The sequence below is a fragment of the Mugil cephalus genome, chromosome 14 (assembly GCF_022458985.1).
Source record: "Mugil cephalus isolate CIBA_MC_2020 chromosome 14, CIBA_Mcephalus_1.1, whole genome shotgun sequence".
Lineage (NCBI taxonomy): Eukaryota > Metazoa > Chordata > Actinopteri > Mugiliformes > Mugilidae > Mugil > Mugil cephalus.
The window spans coordinates 22,057,984-22,074,551 of NC_061783.1; the positions used below are offsets into that span (position 1 = coordinate 22,057,984).

At 37.9% G+C, this 16,568-nt stretch overlaps 2 protein-coding genes across 2 annotated transcripts; one reads left to right on the top strand and one right to left on the bottom strand.

Moving 5' to 3' along the window:
• Positions 1–3,892: 3,892 nt before the first annotated feature.
• tmem238a (transmembrane protein 238a) lies at positions 3,893–7,086 on the bottom strand. Its single transcript, XM_047605495.1, has 3 exons — positions 6,942–7,086; positions 5,927–6,084; positions 3,893–4,246 (listed from the first exon to the last, which is right to left on the bottom strand). The coding sequence occupies exons 2-3, from the start codon at positions 6,075–6,077 to the stop codon at positions 4,083–4,085; spliced, it is 315 nt and encodes a 104-aa protein (XP_047461451.1). The 5' UTR covers positions 6,078–6,084; positions 6,942–7,086; the 3' UTR covers positions 3,893–4,082.
• A 1,370-nt stretch (positions 7,087–8,456) lies between these two features.
• LOC125020235 (coiled-coil domain-containing protein 106-like) lies at positions 8,457–15,469 on the top strand. Its single transcript, XM_047605564.1, has 7 exons — positions 8,457–8,672; positions 10,408–10,560; positions 11,576–11,767; positions 11,847–11,999; positions 13,329–13,538; positions 13,615–13,775; positions 15,162–15,469. The coding sequence occupies exons 1-7, from the start codon at positions 8,633–8,635 to the stop codon at positions 15,315–15,317; spliced, it is 1,065 nt and encodes a 354-aa protein (XP_047461520.1). The 5' UTR covers positions 8,457–8,632; the 3' UTR covers positions 15,318–15,469.
• Positions 15,470–16,568: the final 1,099 nt, after the last annotated feature.

Consider the following 16,568-nt stretch of genomic DNA (forward strand, 5'->3'; position numbering starts at 1 on the left):
CCTACACTCACTGGATGGACAATTTGACCAAAGGACACAGAGGGGACGAAATCTGGTCTGTTTTTATCAAGTGAAGCCTCTCCAACAAAGATATTACAAAAGTAAATGGAACCACTGTGGAGGGTAACGTAGTAAATGTAACTTCTACTTGGACACCCCTGAAACACACAACGAATGTTGTGTTAGCTAACCGTTAGCATTAGCATTAGCATGTAACAAGAATCCCCTAAATAATGATTAACTTAACGTAATTTCAGTCACAGTTTATTCTAACCCATAATGTTATCCAGGCTGAAATTGACGATACATTACATATTAATCTGACCTGATATGAAGAGTGTACATAGTTGTTTGTCTCACTCCATTTCTTTCTTTTAATCATCAAAGCCAAACCATGTTGTCTACAACAGGTAGTGGCTGGTATGTGGTAAAACTTCAAGTTTGTGTTTTTGTCTTTTCTGTTTTGGCCCCAAAAAATACAACAAGACGACATTTTTTATGGTTGAAAGTGACGTGTGTTCGCCTCCAGCTAACGTTGTGACGTCACAGTGACATGGGCCATGAAGGGGTCTATAAAGGGGTCCAATTACCAAACTTCAGTATCTTAAACTCCGAGAATGCCTCAACAGAGGTTAAGTTATTAGATGATTTATTTCAAATTTTTCCATTAGCTTTACTGCTAATTTATTTAGCAAACACTGCAGTCGGTTTCCACTGAAACTAATTTTGACAACACTGGTCACAACTTTTAGGGAAACTTTGGATCTTTTTATCATATTTTATGTTGTAAACTCATAATCAGCCATGTGTGGAATAACGTCATCGAATCACAAGAAAGAAAGAAGAAATAAAGAAAGCTTATTGCTGAGACCAGTCGACCCAGTTGCTTCCAGATATTTTATTTCTTCACGTCTGTGAAGGTTCTCAGTCATCCAGGTCATGGTATTAAGGTGAAAGGTGTTTATTTCGTCATATTCAGCTCTGGTGAAGCTGTGTCAGTCTGTGTCTGTGTCTCTCCGTCTTCATCCTTGTTCTTTGCCCCATTATCGTTCCCCTTTTAGAACCAGGATTTTCCCTTCTGGTTGACTAAAGAGTCTGGATTTATTGGATTAGACGTCACCGGCTCTTGGCTCCGGGGGGGAAGAACCTTTCCCTGGGCCGACTGAGACGGGGACGGAGACAGACACGAGCAGCCGGGCGGCGTAAGGAGGATTTGGCAGCGTTGGGGCGCAGACAGAAAGATGATAAAGGGAGTGGAAAATCATCTGCTAGCGGAGTGAAGCTGAGAGGTGTTGGGGGCGTAGCTCTTTGGCCTAAGCTTGAGGAAAGAGAAAAGGTTAATCTGGAGGCTCTGATGCAGCATCAAGGCCTCCAATGGGGAGGGAGGGGGGTGAAGGGAGGCCAACAACGACAGCCAGCCAAAGCACGACAGCATGACGTAACAGGGAGGAACTAGTGCAGGATGTTTTGTTGTTCGAATGACGTCTGGGTGTAGTTGGAAAGCGAAAAACGTTTACCTAATAAGGTATGATCTCTCCTCAGGCTACCACCGTCCAAGTAGAGAAGCGGAGTTGTCTGGAAACTAAAAGGAACAACATAAAATAACAGAAACCATCCAGGAAAATCATGTATTTAGAAGATATTATGGCCGTAATATGTATGGTAAGTTATAATAATTTATATAAATTTAGATTTTATCATGACCTGTACTGCAGCCGACCACCAGGGGGAGCTCCACATGCTAAGGCTTCAACTTTGAAGAACTGTCATGGCGTCCACTTTTTTATTTATTTATTTATTTATTTTATACTCTATGGTATAAAGTGACTTCTGCTATGACCCATTTTAACATGGAAGTCTATGATGACTGACTCACTTTACGAATCTAGCATCTAGTGGCCATTTAAGGAACTGCATGATTTTTTTGTAACTTTGTTGCAGTTCACTGATTTGTTCAAATGTATCTACTTTAGGGCCTTTTAAGTTTTAAGTTTTTTACCATTATTAGCTGCCCAGAACAAATTTTTAGTAGAACTTTTCCCACTTTATCTCTATAAAATTATGTAACCAGTAATCAGAAGTCACTCTGGGTGGTGACAACAACTTAGCCAACCTCATAATCCCATTAGCGTTGTTGTGTAGTCACTGTCTGCGGGGGAATTCCCCTCCTCGTGCTGAATTCAACCCCCAGGATGGGAGCTTAACACGTCGGGTCACCTCAGGCGAAGAAGGGCCAAGGAAAAAGGCCCAAAGGCCAAAGTGAATCTTTAGCAGAGATTTAAATATGTCCAAGTAGCCGTTTGTATGTGAATATAATTGTGTGCAAATGATGATTTAGACGTCGTATCGCATTTAATCGCTTGTTTTTGGGCTGTCAGAGTAACTCCACATGATCTGAGAGAGTAATCTACTACTAAGCTGAGAGGTGAAGCAGATCAGGATGTTTCCTTTTCTAGTGGAGGGAGAATCTGCCTCCGGATGATCTCCTCCTCATCTCATCGCCCACAAGAAGCTCTGGGCTTTTTAAAGGAGGCTCCTCAGGTGGAGTTCCTCACTCAAAATAACAAACACCACAAAGAGGAAAGGATGATTCCAACCTCTATGTTCTTCTGGATGAAAGACGTTTAGGACCACTGAAAAAATAAAATGTAGAAATTCATGTTTGTATTTTTGAGTTCTGATTTTAATCTCAGAATTATGACTTTTTTCAAAATTTTGAGGAAAAAATGAGGCATAATTCTGAGAAAAGTTAGGATTCTGAGAGAAAAGTCATAATTCTGAGGAAAAAATACAAGGCACTGGACCCTGCATTCATCTGTTAGCATCCGTGTTACCATCTGTGTTAGCATTCATGTTAGCATCCTTGTTAGCATTCATCTGTTAGCATCCGTGTTAGCATTCATTCATTTGTTAGCAACCATGTTAGCATCCATGCTAGCATTCATCGGTTAGCATCCGTGTTAGCATTCATCGGTTAGCATCATGTTAGCGTCCGTGTGTTAGCATCTGTCCGTTAGCATCCATGTTAGCATTCATCTGTTAGCATTTGAGTTAGCATCCGTCTGTTAACATTCATCGGTTAGCATCTGTCCGTTAGCATCCATGTTAGCACCTGTTTTAGCATCCATCTGTTAGTATTCATCGGTTAGCAGTCATTCGCCTGCTTCGCCAGCGTCCGTCTGCTAGCATCTGTCCGTTAGTATCCATGTTAGCATTCATCTGTTAGCATCTTTGTTAGCATCCGTCTGTTAGCATTCGTCTGTTAGCATTCATCGGTTAGCATCTGTCCGTTAGCATCCATGTTAGCATTCATCTGTTAGCATTTGTGTTAGCATCCCTCTGTTAGCATTTATCTGTTATCATCCATGGTAGCATATGTGTTAGCATTCATCTGTAAGCATACGGGTTAGCATAAAAAAATGTATAAAAATATAATAATCAGCATTGATATATGGATGAAACAGGAAGTATAGCATTAAATTAAGAGTCACTGCCTGACCTTGTTGGTTGTTGATATTGTTTTGTTAAAGCACTAGAGTAGAAACTGTTTTCCTTTGGTAAAATATGAAATAATTTACATGAAATAACTGATCCCAATCCTCTTCAAATTTACTGCTTGTTTCTTTCTTCTATTTTTGATCCTTTTCTTTTGAATATATCAAAACAAATAAACTCAAGTGCATTATATAATTTCATTTCTGTTTCTAAGTTGTTTCATAAATTTACACCTGTGTAAAAACAAAGATGTCGTCACATCTTTGTTTTGCGTTGGTTCTTGTCTTTGTTTTTTTTTTTTGTTTTTTGAACATGCAACCATAAGACAGATAAATCCAGTAGAAGACAGTAGATGATCAGGCTCTATTTTAAATGACATCAAAATGTAAAAAAATCAGACGTTTCTAAAAAGGTTTTTATTGAAATGCAACCAGAGTGTCATGCTTTGCTATGTAACAGTCAGAAACACTTAAAATAAAAATAGAAATACTGAAATGTTGGAGCTAAAATGTTGGACGAGCTTGTAAACTATTAACACTGACTAATTTGAAATGAAAAGGACCGCTGGCGTCCTGGACCCGGGCGGCTCAGGGGTGGTTCCTGTGGGTTCGGATCTTGCGGCTGAGGGTGCGGGCGAGTCGGTCGACGGCGCTGCTGATGTGTCCAAGCTCCCTCTTGGAGGACATGTCTTCGATGTTCCCGCTGTACCACAGCACCCATCCAGCCAGAGACGCGACCACGAACAGAGCTCCTGGACACAAGACACGAACATTAGTCATCACCTTCAAACACTAGAGGCCCCAGTACATCTGAGATTAAAGTCAGAATGCTGTGATTACAGTCATAATTCTGAGATTAGAGTCCGAATTCTGAGGAAAAAGTCATAATTCTGAGATTAGAGTCCGAATTCTGAGGAAAAAGTCATAATTCTGAGATTAGAGTCCGAATTCTGAGGAAAAAGTCATCATTCTGAGATTAGAGTCCGAATTCTGAGGAAAAAGACATAATTCTGAGATTAGAGTCCAAAATGTGAGGAAAAAGTCATAATTCTGAGAGAAAATTCATAATTCTGAGGAAAAGGTCACAATTCTGAGATTAGAGTCCAAATTCTGAGAACAAAGACATAATTCTGAGAGAAAAGTCATAATTCTGAGACTAGAGTCCGAATTCTGAGTAAAAAGTCATAATTCTGAGATTAGAGTCCGAATTCTGAGGGAAAAAAATCACAATTCTGAGATTAGAGTCCAAATTCTGAGAGAAAAGTCATAATTCTGAGACTAGAGTCAGAATTCTGAGTAAAAGGTCATAATTCTGAGAGAAAAGTCATAATTCTGAGATTAGAGTCCGAATTCTGAGTAAAAAGTCACAATTCTGAGATTAGAGTCCAAATTCTGAGAACAAAGACATAATTCTGAGAGAAAAGTCATAATTCTGAGACTAGAGTCCGAATTCTGAGTAAAAAGTCATAATTCTGAGATTAGAGTCCGAATTCTGAGGGAAAAAAATCACAATTCTGAGATTAGAGTCCGAATTCTGAGAGAAAAGTCATAATTCTGAGACTAGAGTCAGAATTCTGAGTAAAAGGTCATAATTCTGAGAGAAAAGTCATAATTCTGAGAGAAAAGTCATAATTCTGAGATTAGAGTCCGAATTCTGAGTAAAAAGTCACAATTCTGAGATTAGAGTCCAAATTCTGAGAACAAAGTCATAATTCTGAGACTAGAGTCCGAATTCTGAGTAAAAAGTCATAATTCTGAGATTAGAGTCCGAATTCTGAGGGAAAAAAATCACAATTCTGAGATTAGAGTCCGAATTCTGAGAGAAAAGTCATAATTCTGAGACTAGAGTCAGAATTCTGAGTAAAAGGTCATAATTCTGAGAGAAAAGTCATAATTCTGAGATTAGAGTCCGAATGCTGAGTAAAAAGTCATAATTCTGAGATTTGAGTCCAAATTCTGAGGAAAAAGTCATAATTCTGAGAGAAAAGTCATAATTCTGAGATTAGAGTCCAAATTCTGAGAAAAGTTAGAATCCTAAAATTAAATTCAGAATGTTGAGTGAAAAAAACATAAGACTGCACTTACAGTCATAATTCTGAGAAATATATATATATATTTTTCCGTATTGCTTCTTAACTTATTGTTGACTCATTCGATGTTTTATAAGTTTTAATCTTAATAGTAGTTACTATCTGTTCTTCTACTTCCTTCTGCGCCTCTTTCTTGTTCTCCTCCTGACATGTCTTCCTTTTTCTTCCCCCGGTTAGTCAACTTCTTCTACTTTATTATTCTTTATTTACTTATTATTTCAATATTGGAGTAAGTTCTCCCCTTGTTCCATTTTCTTCTTCTTCTAATAAAGCTGTGATGTATCTGATCAGATCCTTGGACTTGAATGAAACCAGGTCAAGTTGAGAGACAAACCCACGTACCAGTGTAGACCAGTAAATCTCCAAAGTCATTTCCTTTGATGCGCAGGTCGGCGAAGACTCCGACCAGCAGAGCGGTTCCTCCCAGCAGGTCCATCAACACGGCGAAGGCCAGAGCTATTTTACAGTGAGACAGTCTGTCACACAGGTCCATGGTGAGACTGGGAGGAGGAAGAAGAAGAAGAAGAAGAAGAAGAAGAGAGGAAACACAATGTGAACGTCAGTGAACTAATCTAAATGATTAAAACTGCATTAAACGCAAAAATTCACTCGTCGTTTTCTGATTTTTGCCGACAAATATTTAACTTTATTTGGCAAAATATCACATTTTATGAGTGGCACAGATATTTTGGACACTAACTTGTAAAGTAACTCCAGTAGAATACCAGAATATCATAATTTCTTCTCTCTGGCATTCAGTCCAAGTGGAGTATCTTGAATTTTATTATGCAAACACAGTTCATTTAATGTTTTATTCCCTATTTTAGCTCATATTTATTAGTTTTATATATAAAGGAGATTGGTGATCTATTCATTTTGTTCTGCTTGTACAGAACTTTGGTTCAACTGAGGTTGTTTTTTTTAGGAATAAACTTTGACTTGACTTAAAGAGTGATGGTCAATTTGACCTCATCTGTGAGATTTTTATCTGCATATTTCTCCATAACCGTGTAACAGGTATTCTGGATGTTTATGTGGGGTGAGGGATTTATTTATTTTAACAACACGAAGAATTCTTAATTTTACTTTCTCATTACATTCGAATTTACTGTGTTTATTAATAGGGTCAATTTGACTCAAGCAATTACAATTAAAAAGTTTTCCCAAGTTTATGTGTCAGTTACTTTATGTTTGTTTGTTTACAATAAGCTTTTTACTACCTAAAAAGTTCTGTAACGGAGACGAGCTGCAATCTCTGCAGAGCCCGTTGCTAAAACGGACTATTTTTGACTGATTACGAAGTTAACTTCGTCCCATTAGTTATATTCGCGTCATAAACAGGTTCGCTTTAACTTACTCGTTGTTATTGTCCGTTCGGCTGTGTAAAAATCTTCATTGGACGTTTTCTTGAAGTTTGTAACGTGTTTTTTTCTTCACTTCCGCATTACCTGCGTTGTTGCAGCCCTTCCCTTTCTACCTGAGCCACGCCCTTTTGATGACGCACTTCCGTATCCGTATCCGTATCCGTATCCTTCTTCTTCTTCTTCTTCTTCTTCTTCTTCTTCTTCTTCTTCTTCTTTCCCCGGGATCGTTAAAGTGTAGTATTTAAAAAATAATAATAATAATAATTTAGCATTTATGTTTAATATTATTTATTAATGTGATCTCCAAATTATTATTAACTTGTTTTTTGTTGAAATGTAGAATTTAATATAATTATGTCGTAAATTAAATGAGAAGAAAAAATAAATTAGAAGTTAGTTGTTCGACTTTTAATTAATTTATTTATTGTTTTCTCTTTTTTTAAAAAAAAAATAGAACACTTAAAATATTATTTTTGTGTCGTAATTTTTGGAAACACTCTTATTCAAATGTGTGTTTATTTATTTATTTAATCATTTTATATATGTATTTATTATTTATTTATTTATTTTGCCAATCGTCCCTGTCCTTTCCTTTTAAAAATACATATTTTAATATTTTTTTGTTTGCACGTTTCAGACTAGCGGATTTTTTTGTTTGTTTGTTTGTTTTAAAACTTTATTAAGAAACACAATCGAGTCCAATGAAAACCACCAGGGGGCTGCAAACATTGAACAATGCAAACAGAGACAATATTTAAGAATATCTTATTACACAAATACACTGAAATGAGCACAAGTCTTAGTGGCTTCCTTATTAGTGGAACGTCTCATAGTTGATCTATTTCCCACAGATGGAGAGGAGTGTTTTTTGATATTAAATGTACTATGTGTACAATAATTTTAATGACATAGAGTTGGCTTTTTTTTGCAGGTGCATTAGTCAATGAAGCCAAACGATAAAGTAAAAATGAAAATGTGGTTCAATACAAGTAGAAACCAAGTTGCAAATATCATCAAACCACCAAAATAAATGAAAAGTATCTTGAGGGTTCATAGAAAGAGCAATTTCCATCTATATATTTTTTTTTCAATCGTTATATATAGAAGTAAAACCTTAGATAACTGTATCACTTATCATATTTCAAGCAGGCAAATCCCCTTTTCCAGTCAAGAATTAATTTTTTAAAGAACTTTAAAACACATATAATGACATTCTCACATATTCAGAATAGTACAGCTGCACCGAAACGATGCCAACCACACTAAGACACGTATTTTTTAATCCAAAAAATAGTTATTATAGAAAAATAATAATTATATATGGGAAAAAAAATATGCAAAAAGGAACTTAACACGGGGCTACAAACGAGTATAAAGGGATATCAGTGTCTAGAATATTTTCATTTTGCCTATAGCGGAAATCAAGTTTTGTTTGAGAGACGTTTCTGCGCATGTGTGAAGTGAGTAAACCTGGGTGCACCTGTTGACGCCACTTATAATCAGGTAATTGCCGCTGCAGGGAGTCGTGGGGTCTCAGCTGTGGAGCTTCACCCGTGGGTCGTGTCAGGCCGTATTACTGAAGTATAACTACGCACAGAGCGACCGGAGACAAATAATAACGACTCGATCCAAACACTCGGCTTATTACTCACCTGTAGCCTCACCTGAGAGAGAGTTCACGGTCATGAACCCTCCGACATCCAGAGACGATACTAACCCGCCAGGTAAACACCGTGTGCAGGCGGCAGCGAAGCTGATGGACTGAACTCATTTAAATTACAAATGTTTGGATAAAAAAAGCTTCTTCCTGGACTTGATTGGCAGGAAAACAGAATCAACTTTCTGCTTCTAAACTGTTAAATTAATGATTATTGAGAGATAAATCCAACCAGGACACGTTTTTATGTCTTAACATCTCTATTTTCTGTCTGTTTTCTTGCTTGTAGTTTGAGTTTTAGTCCGTTTTGGCCTTAATAAGTTTATTAACTGAGCTAAAACAAGTACTTAATCTGCAACACACACACAAAAAAAGCTTCAAGCTTATTTGAATTCACTTAATTTGTAAGTTTAATATCTAAAAGTTTTCACTTAAGATTCAAAATGTCACTAAATGAATCACATTTTATGCCTGAATATCTCTATTGTAGGGTCTGTTTTCTGGTTTATTTCCATGTATTTTGTGTTCTAGTCTAATTTATGCAAAGCATTGGGCCTGAACACGTTGATTAACTGAGCTGAGACCATGTTTAATTGTCAGTGGGACAAAACGGATAAAAACAGAATCACACTCTGTTTTTAAACTGTTAAATGAATGATAATTGTTTTTTGTGTTTAAGGCTAATTTATGCAAAGCACTCGGGCTTGACAAGTTTATTAACTGAGAACTTAAACTGCAACACCTTTGATATTGTCTCTAAAACGATACATTTTCCAATTTACTCTGTTTTTATTTTATCAAAGTTAAGATGAAAATGTCCTTCACTGAAGCTTTAAGACTTGATTTGTAGGAAAAACAGAATCACGTTCTGCTTTTAAACTGTTAATTGAGCGATAATTGATCAGTTTGTCTGTTTTTATGCCTTAATATTTATGTTTTAGTGTCTTTCTGCTGATTTTTTTCCCATGTGTTTCATGTTCTAATCTATTGTTTCTAAACTGAGATGAAAAAACTACTACTACTTGTACTACTTTGTAGTTTCTAGTTCTGGTTCTGGTTCTAGTTGTAGTTTCTAGTTGTAGTTTCTAAGTCTGGTTTGCAGTTCTAGTTTCTAGCTGTAGTTCTTTTCCCTAGTTCTGGTTCTATTTCTGGTTTGTAGCTGAGGTTCTAGTTTCTAGTTCCAGTTCTAGTTTTAGTTCTACTTCTGTTTCTAGTTCTAGTTTTAGTTCTAGTTCTAGTTCTAGTTTCTTGTTCTCATTCTTGTTCTGGATCTGGTTTTTAGTTTCTGGTTCTGGTTCTGATTCTGATTCTGATTCTAGGTCTAGGCCTAGTTGTAATTCTAGTTTCTAGTTCTGGTTCTGGTTCTGGTTCTAGTTTTTAGTTCTAGTTATGGTTTCTGATTCTAGTCCCTAGTTTCTAGTTCTAGTTCTAGTTTCTTGTTCTGGATCTGGTTCTAGAACTAGTTTTTGTTGTAGATCCAGTACTAATTTCTACTCCTGGTTCTAGCTTCGAGTTCTAGTTCCTAGTTTCTAGTTATGGTTTTTGGTTTCTAGTTCTAGTTCTTGTTCTCCATCTAGTCTGGTTCTAGTTTAAAGTTCAAGTTCTTGGTCAAGTTTCTTGTTCTCATTCTAGTTCTGGATCTGGTCTTGTTCTAGTTCCTAGTTCTAGTTCTAGTTCCTAGTTCCTAGTTCCTTGTGTCTAGTGCCTCGTGCCTAGTTCTGGTTCTGGTTCTGTTTCTGATCTGTGCCGCCTGGTTTGCTCGATCTCAATCGATGTTTTTATTCATCATTTTGTTTCACCAGACCACTACATGCCGCAGTCGTCGGCTCCGTCGTCGTCGTCGTCGTCGGGTGGAGGTTTGTATCTGGACGCCTACGAGGTCTCGTTCCCTCTGGAGGGGAACATGGAGAGACCCCCCTCTTATCACCTGGGCCACGGCCAACACATGATGGACGGTAACGACACATCGATTACGTTCCTGTACTGCATCATTATTATAATAATTAGATTAAAAAAACAAGAACTTTATTAAAAACTGTAAGGATTTAGTGGGGAACCGTCGTCTTAGAGGAACAAACGTGGTTTCAGTTTACTAGGGAGCACAAAGACTTGACCCTGTTCCAGAGTGATGGGGCATCAGGGTAAGAAGAGAGGCAGATAAAGTGATGCCTCCATCATGTCTAGTACCTACGGTACCAGCCTGTGGGGGCAGTGCTATGAACTGGGGCTGTTTTTATTTTAGCTAACCATTTTTAGCCATTTTTATCTAACCAGCTGTCGTTTAGCTAACAGATTTTAGCTGTGTTTTAGCTAACCATGTTTTAGCTGTTTATATAACTACTCATTACTTAGGTAATTGTTTTTTTAGATAACAGGTTTTAGCTAACTGTGTTTTAGCCAACTGTTTTCTAGCTAGCAGTTTTAAGCTAACCATTTTTCAATTGTTTTCTTATCTAAACGTTTTAGCTGTTTTTGAGCTAGCCATTGTTATCTGTTAATTTAGCTGCTTAATTTTTTAGCTAATTGTTTTTTAGAAAATGGGTTTTAGCTAACTGTGTTTTAGCTAACTGTTTTCTAGCTAACAGTTTTTAACTTACCATTTTTTTTTATTGTTTTCTTATCTAATATTTTTAGCTGTTTTTAAGCTAGCCACTGTTAGCTGTTTATTTAGCTGCTCAATTTTTTAGCTAATTGCATTTTAGAAAATGGGTTTTAGCTAACTGTGTTTTAGCTAACTGTTTTCTAGCTAACCGTTTCTAGCTGTTTTTTGGCTAACTGATTTTTTAGCTTTTTGTTAGCTAACTGTTTCTAGCTAACCATTTTAGCTGTTTTTTATCTAATCTTTCTTTAGTTGTGTTTTAGCTAACCTTTTTTTTAGCTAGCTGTTTTTTCCAGCTAGAAGCTCCTCAGTGTATGTCTCCTCCTCATGTTCTCCTCCTCTTCCTCCTCCTCCTCCTCCTCCTCCTGCAGAGCCAGTGGTCCAGGAGCCTCCTCACTCCCAGTACAGTCCGTTCATCCTGGTCTCAAACCTTCGTGCTCACCTGTACGTCTCCCTGGAGAAGAACACCTGGCTGCAGAAACGCATCGAGGAGCTGGAGGAGGAGCGGAACTTCCTGCGCTGTCAGCTGGACCGTTTCATCGTCAGCCTGAGGAGCCCCGAAGGTGAGGAGGAGGAGGAGCAGGAGGCGCAGATTAAACGTCTCTGGGGTGAATCTGATTGTTCTTCTTATGTTCTGCTCAGTGACCGAGTGGTGTGGAGACCCTCAGCGTGGGGTGAAGGTTCAACCGGCCAGTTCTCCTTCCCCTCCCTCCCCCATGACCACCAGGTCTGGGATGACCCTCAAACGCCTGCAGGGTTCAGGACCTCGGACCCGACGCGGCGCCGCCATCCCCGGTGAGGAGGACTCTGGTTCTAGATTTAGTTTCCAGTTCTGGTTCTGGTTCTGGTTCTCTTACCGGAGAGGAGACAAAGAAATGTTTGTGAAAAGAAACATCCTTTTCAACATCAAAGCATTTCTTTGTCTCGGAGTCGTGTTCTTGTTTCTAGTTTTTACTTTTTAGTTCTGGTTCTAGTTCTGGTTCTAGTTTATAGTTCTAGTTGTGGTTTCTGGTCCTAGTTCTAGTTCTACATATAGTTCTAGTACTAGTTTCTACTTCTGGTTCTAGCTTCTAGTTTCTAATTCTAGTTCTAGTTCTGTTTCTAGTTGTAGTTCTTGTTCTGCTCACGTTTCTGGTTCCGGTTCTGGGTCCGGTTCTGGGTCCAGTTCTGGGTCTAGTTCTAGTTCTAGGTCTAGTTCTGATTTCTTGTTCTAGTTTCTAATTATGGATCTGGTTTTTAGTTTCTATTTCTAGTTCTGGTTCTAGTTCCAAGTACCTTGTTTCTGGTTCTGCTTTCCTGTTCTCGTTCTAGTTTATAGTTCTAGTTGTGGTTCCTGGTTCTAGTTTTAGTTGTAGTTCCAGTACTGGTTTCTACTTCTGGTTCTAGTCCCTAGTTTCTGGTTTCTAGTTCTAGTTCTCCTTTTAGTTCTGGTTCTAGTTTCCAGTTCTAGTTCTAGGTCTAGTTCTAGTTCTAGTTTCTTGTTCTTGTTCTCTTTCTTGTTCTGGATCTGGTTTTTAGTTTCTGGTTCAGGTTCTGATTCTGATTTTAGGTCTAGTTCCTAGTGCCTAGTTTCTAGTTCTAGTTTCTAGTTCTGGTTCTAGGTCTAGTTCTAGTTTCTTGTTCTTGTTCTCTTTCTTGTTCTGGATCTGGTTTTTAGTTTCTGGTTCAGGTTCTGATTCTGATTTTAGGTCTAGTTCCTAGTGCCTAGTTTCTTGTTTTAGTTTCTAGTTCTGGTTCTAGTTTCTAGTTCTAGTTATGGTTTCTGGTTTTAGTACTAATTTTAGTTGTAGATCCAGTACTAATTTCTACTTCTGGTTCTAGCTCTGAGTTCTAGTCCCTAGTTTCTAGTTATGGTTTTTGGTTTCTAATTCTAGTTCTTGTTCTCCATCTAGTCTGGTTCTATTCATCAGTTCAAGTTCTTGGTCAAGTTTCTTGTTCTCATTGTAGTTCTGGATCTGGTCTTGTTCTATTTCCTAGTTCCTAGTTTCTAGTTCCTAGTTCCTTGTGTCTAGTTCCTAGTTCCTAGTTCTGGTTCCCCCGGGGAGGAGGACTCTGATGAGACGTTGATGTGACGTTAACGTGTGAAGTTTGACTTCATGTCTTTATTTGTGTTTGTGTCCGTAGTGAAGCAGGAGTTCCACCTGGAGGAGGACAGTTACTACACCGAGGACGAGTACGTGGAGGAGGAGGAGGAGGAGGAGGGGGAGGAGGAAGACGAGGACTCGTCTCTGGAGAAGGGGGCGAAGAAGAAGGGCAGAGGGCGGGCGGGCGGAGAACCGAGGATGAAGATGAGGAGGATCTTCAGGATCACCCACGGACGGGAGAGGCAGCGAGGTGAGGGTGGAGGATGGAGGTTCTAAGAGAAAATGAAACCACGTGTCCCTGACTCGTGTTCCTCCCCCCTGGGCAGTGAAAGACCCGGACGGGGTTCTGATCCGGTACAAGAAGATCCTGTCCACCTACCAGAGGGTGAGGAGCATGTCCAGGGCCTTCCAGATCCACGGGGTGGACCGGAACACCATGGCCTCCACCTCCCCCATCGCTGAGCTGCTGCTGGTGGCGCCGGAGAAGGTGGGAACCAGAACGTCTCCTGTTCATCAGCACGTTCCATAAAACTATTATTATTTTATTATTACTTGATTTATATTTATCTCAGCAAGATAAGTTCTACGTTCTGGTTCTGGGTTCTGGTTTCTAGTTCTAGTTCTACTTCTAATTTCTAGTTGTGTTTGTAGTTTCAAGTTCTGGATTCTGGTTTTGATTTTCAGTTCTGTTCTAGTTCTAATTTATAGTTCCAGGTGTATAGTTCTAGTTTGGGTTTGAGTTCTGGTTCTGTTTCTGATTTTGGTTCTGACTCTGGTTCTACTTCTGATTTCTAGTTCTGGTTTCTCATTCTATTTTCCAGTTCTGGTTCGAGTTTCTAGTTTCTGGTTTGTATTCTGGTTTCCGGTTCTACTTCTGGGTCTAGCTCCTAGTTCTAGTTCTTAGTTTCTAGGTTTTAGTTATGGTTTCTGATTTCTAGTTGTAGTTCCAGATCTTGTTCTCCTTCTAGTTCTGGTTCTAGTTCTACATCTGAGTTCTAGTTTTGGTTCTAGTATCTGGTTCTGCTTATTGTTTCTAATTGTTGTTGTGGTTCTGGTTTTAGTCCCTAGTTTCTGGTTTCTAGTTCTGGTTCTCCTTTTAGTTCTGGTTCTAGTTTCCAGTTCTGGTTCTAGGTCTAGTTCTAATTTCTTGTTCTTGTTCTCATTCTTGTTCTGGATCTCATTTTTAGTTTCTGATTCTGATTCTAGGTCATGGTTTCTAGTTGTTGTTGTGGTTCTGGATCTAGTTTCTAGTTCTGGTTCTGGTTCTAGTTAATAATTCTGTCTTCCGGTTCTACTTGTGGGTCTAGCTCGTAGTTCTAGTTCCTAGTTTCTAGTTATGGTCTCTGGTTTCTGGTTTCTAGTTCTAGTTCTAGTTCTAGGTTCTAGATTCTAGTTCTAGTTCTGATTTCTAGTTTGTTTGATCTTGACTCTATCCTGCATGTGTAGACGGACTTAACAAGAGGTTAGTTAGTTTGTTTCGTTTATTTATTTATTTAAAAGGGAGAATGCAATAAACAGCAAACAGGAATGTAAACATGCCGGTGTAATACTTTAACAACACAACAATACATATAACGACACAACAATACATATAACAACAAAAGAGAAAAGCAACAATCAAAACAATGAAAACAAACAGAGGAGCTACATACAGACGGACCATGGATCATCATAGACTGACCAGGAGTTAAAGGGACCAGATGGAAACTTATAAAGTGCTTGTTGTGTTGCATTGTTCTGGTTGTGTTGCATATTGCTCCGTTGGTCAGGACTACAAGGTGCCAGGTTGTTGCGGTGGTTGTGTAGGTTAATGTTTTTCAGACTGTTTGTCCTGAAGTTTCCACACTAAAGTTCGGCTGTGATGTTCCTGCAGGTGTCGGAGGTCGGGGAGTTCGAGGCGTCCAAGGAGAAGCTCCTGGATTACGCCCGGCGCTGCTACAAGACCATGGACGACCCGACGCACGCCAAAGTCCAGACCATGAAGAAGACGCACAAGCTGCTGCCCATCTCCTACAGGTTCAGGAACTGAGAGAACACATTTTATTTTATTTTTTCAGCCTTTATCCTGAAGAAAAGCTGCTAAATATTCATATATATGAATCAAGAGGGAGAGATTTTTCCTTTTCTACTTTTCATTTGAGCAGCAGATTTCAGTTGTTTTTTTTTTTTAGATTTAAATCAGGAAGTTCCACATTAATTAGATACACATTGTGAATTAAAATGTCATATTTTGCTTAAAAAATGTTATTTACTGTAAAGTTTGACTAAATTGAATTTGTTGAAGATTATTCACAGATTGATATTTTTCTTTATATTCGATGGCAGAGATTTATACTTATTTGCATTGGCGTCATTTACACGGTTGAAATGTGTATGTTTACATGTGCAGCTGTTATATTATTTGTATTTATTTAAGTTTGTCACCTGTTGGTTCTGACTGAAAACAGAAGATGTAAAATGTTGGGTTTGTGAAAGAAAGTAAAAGACCTTGAACGCATCATCGTTATTTGTTCTGTCTCTTAACATCAGGATTTTAAATGGGTCTAAATCAAAGTATAAATGCAGTGACTTTAGTGCCATGCATTTTACTGTAACCTGCAGCACCCTCCAGTGGAATTACTATAGAATAATAACCTGCTCTGATCCAGTGAGTTGCCAAGAAAGGATCAAGTAAAACCTGTTTATTAAGACATCAGTTATTAGGAAAGCGGCTCCACCTAAACTGGTTTATAATGATTTCCCTCCACTTTTCTGATGCTGTTCCAACATAAACTGGCCAATAAATGTAGTTTGTGCTACTGGAACAATTAGACTGTTGAACGTGCCTGGGTTTAACTACTAACTGACACAATCAATAAGACAACATTTATTATTTTATTTGTCTGCACCTATTATGTTAGAAATGCAGCATTAAATGAAATAAATAAAGATTTGTTTGTTTGTTCGGACGATTGGAACTGAACACAACCTGACCAAAAACATCAGTTTTTTTGTTTCCTGCATTGTAATATCTTTTCTTAATTAATTTTAAACTGTAGTTTAATTGATAATATAATTATAATAATTTTTGTGTGTTTTAGATTATTATTATTATTATTATCATTATTATTATTATTATTAGTATTATTATTATGGTTATTATGGTTATAATAATAATAATAATACAGTTGTCTCTTGTGAATAATACTGTCATTTCTATTGCTGGGTATTAATTTTCTCTCTATTTTCTTATCTCTATTTTTATAAAACATTTCTTTGTTTTACTCTTTTATTCTTATTT

What these genes read in the sequence shown, in the direction of transcription:
- LOC125020235 (XM_047605564.1), top strand. Translation starts at nt 8,633, where the DNA reads ATGAACCCTCCGACATCCAGAGACGATACTAACCCGCCAG. An exon ending in CAGCCTGAGGAGCCCCGAAG is followed by an intron (nt 11,768 to 11,846) that starts GTGAGGAGGAGG and finishes TGTTCTGCTCAG; the next exon opens with TGACCGAGTGGTGTGGAGAC. An exon ending in CGGACGGGAGAGGCAGCGAG is followed by an intron (nt 13,539 to 13,614) that starts GTGAGGGTGGAG and finishes CCCCCTGGGCAG; the next exon opens with TGAAAGACCCGGACGGGGTT.
- tmem238a (XM_047605495.1), bottom strand. Translation starts at nt 6,077, where the DNA reads ATGGACCTGTGTGACAGACTGTCTCACTGTAAAATAGCTCTGGCCTTC. An exon ending in AGATTTACTGGTCTACACTG is followed by an intron (nt 4,247 to 5,926) that starts GTACGTGGGTTT and finishes TCTTGTGTCCAG; the next exon opens with GAGCTCTGTTCGTGGTCGCG.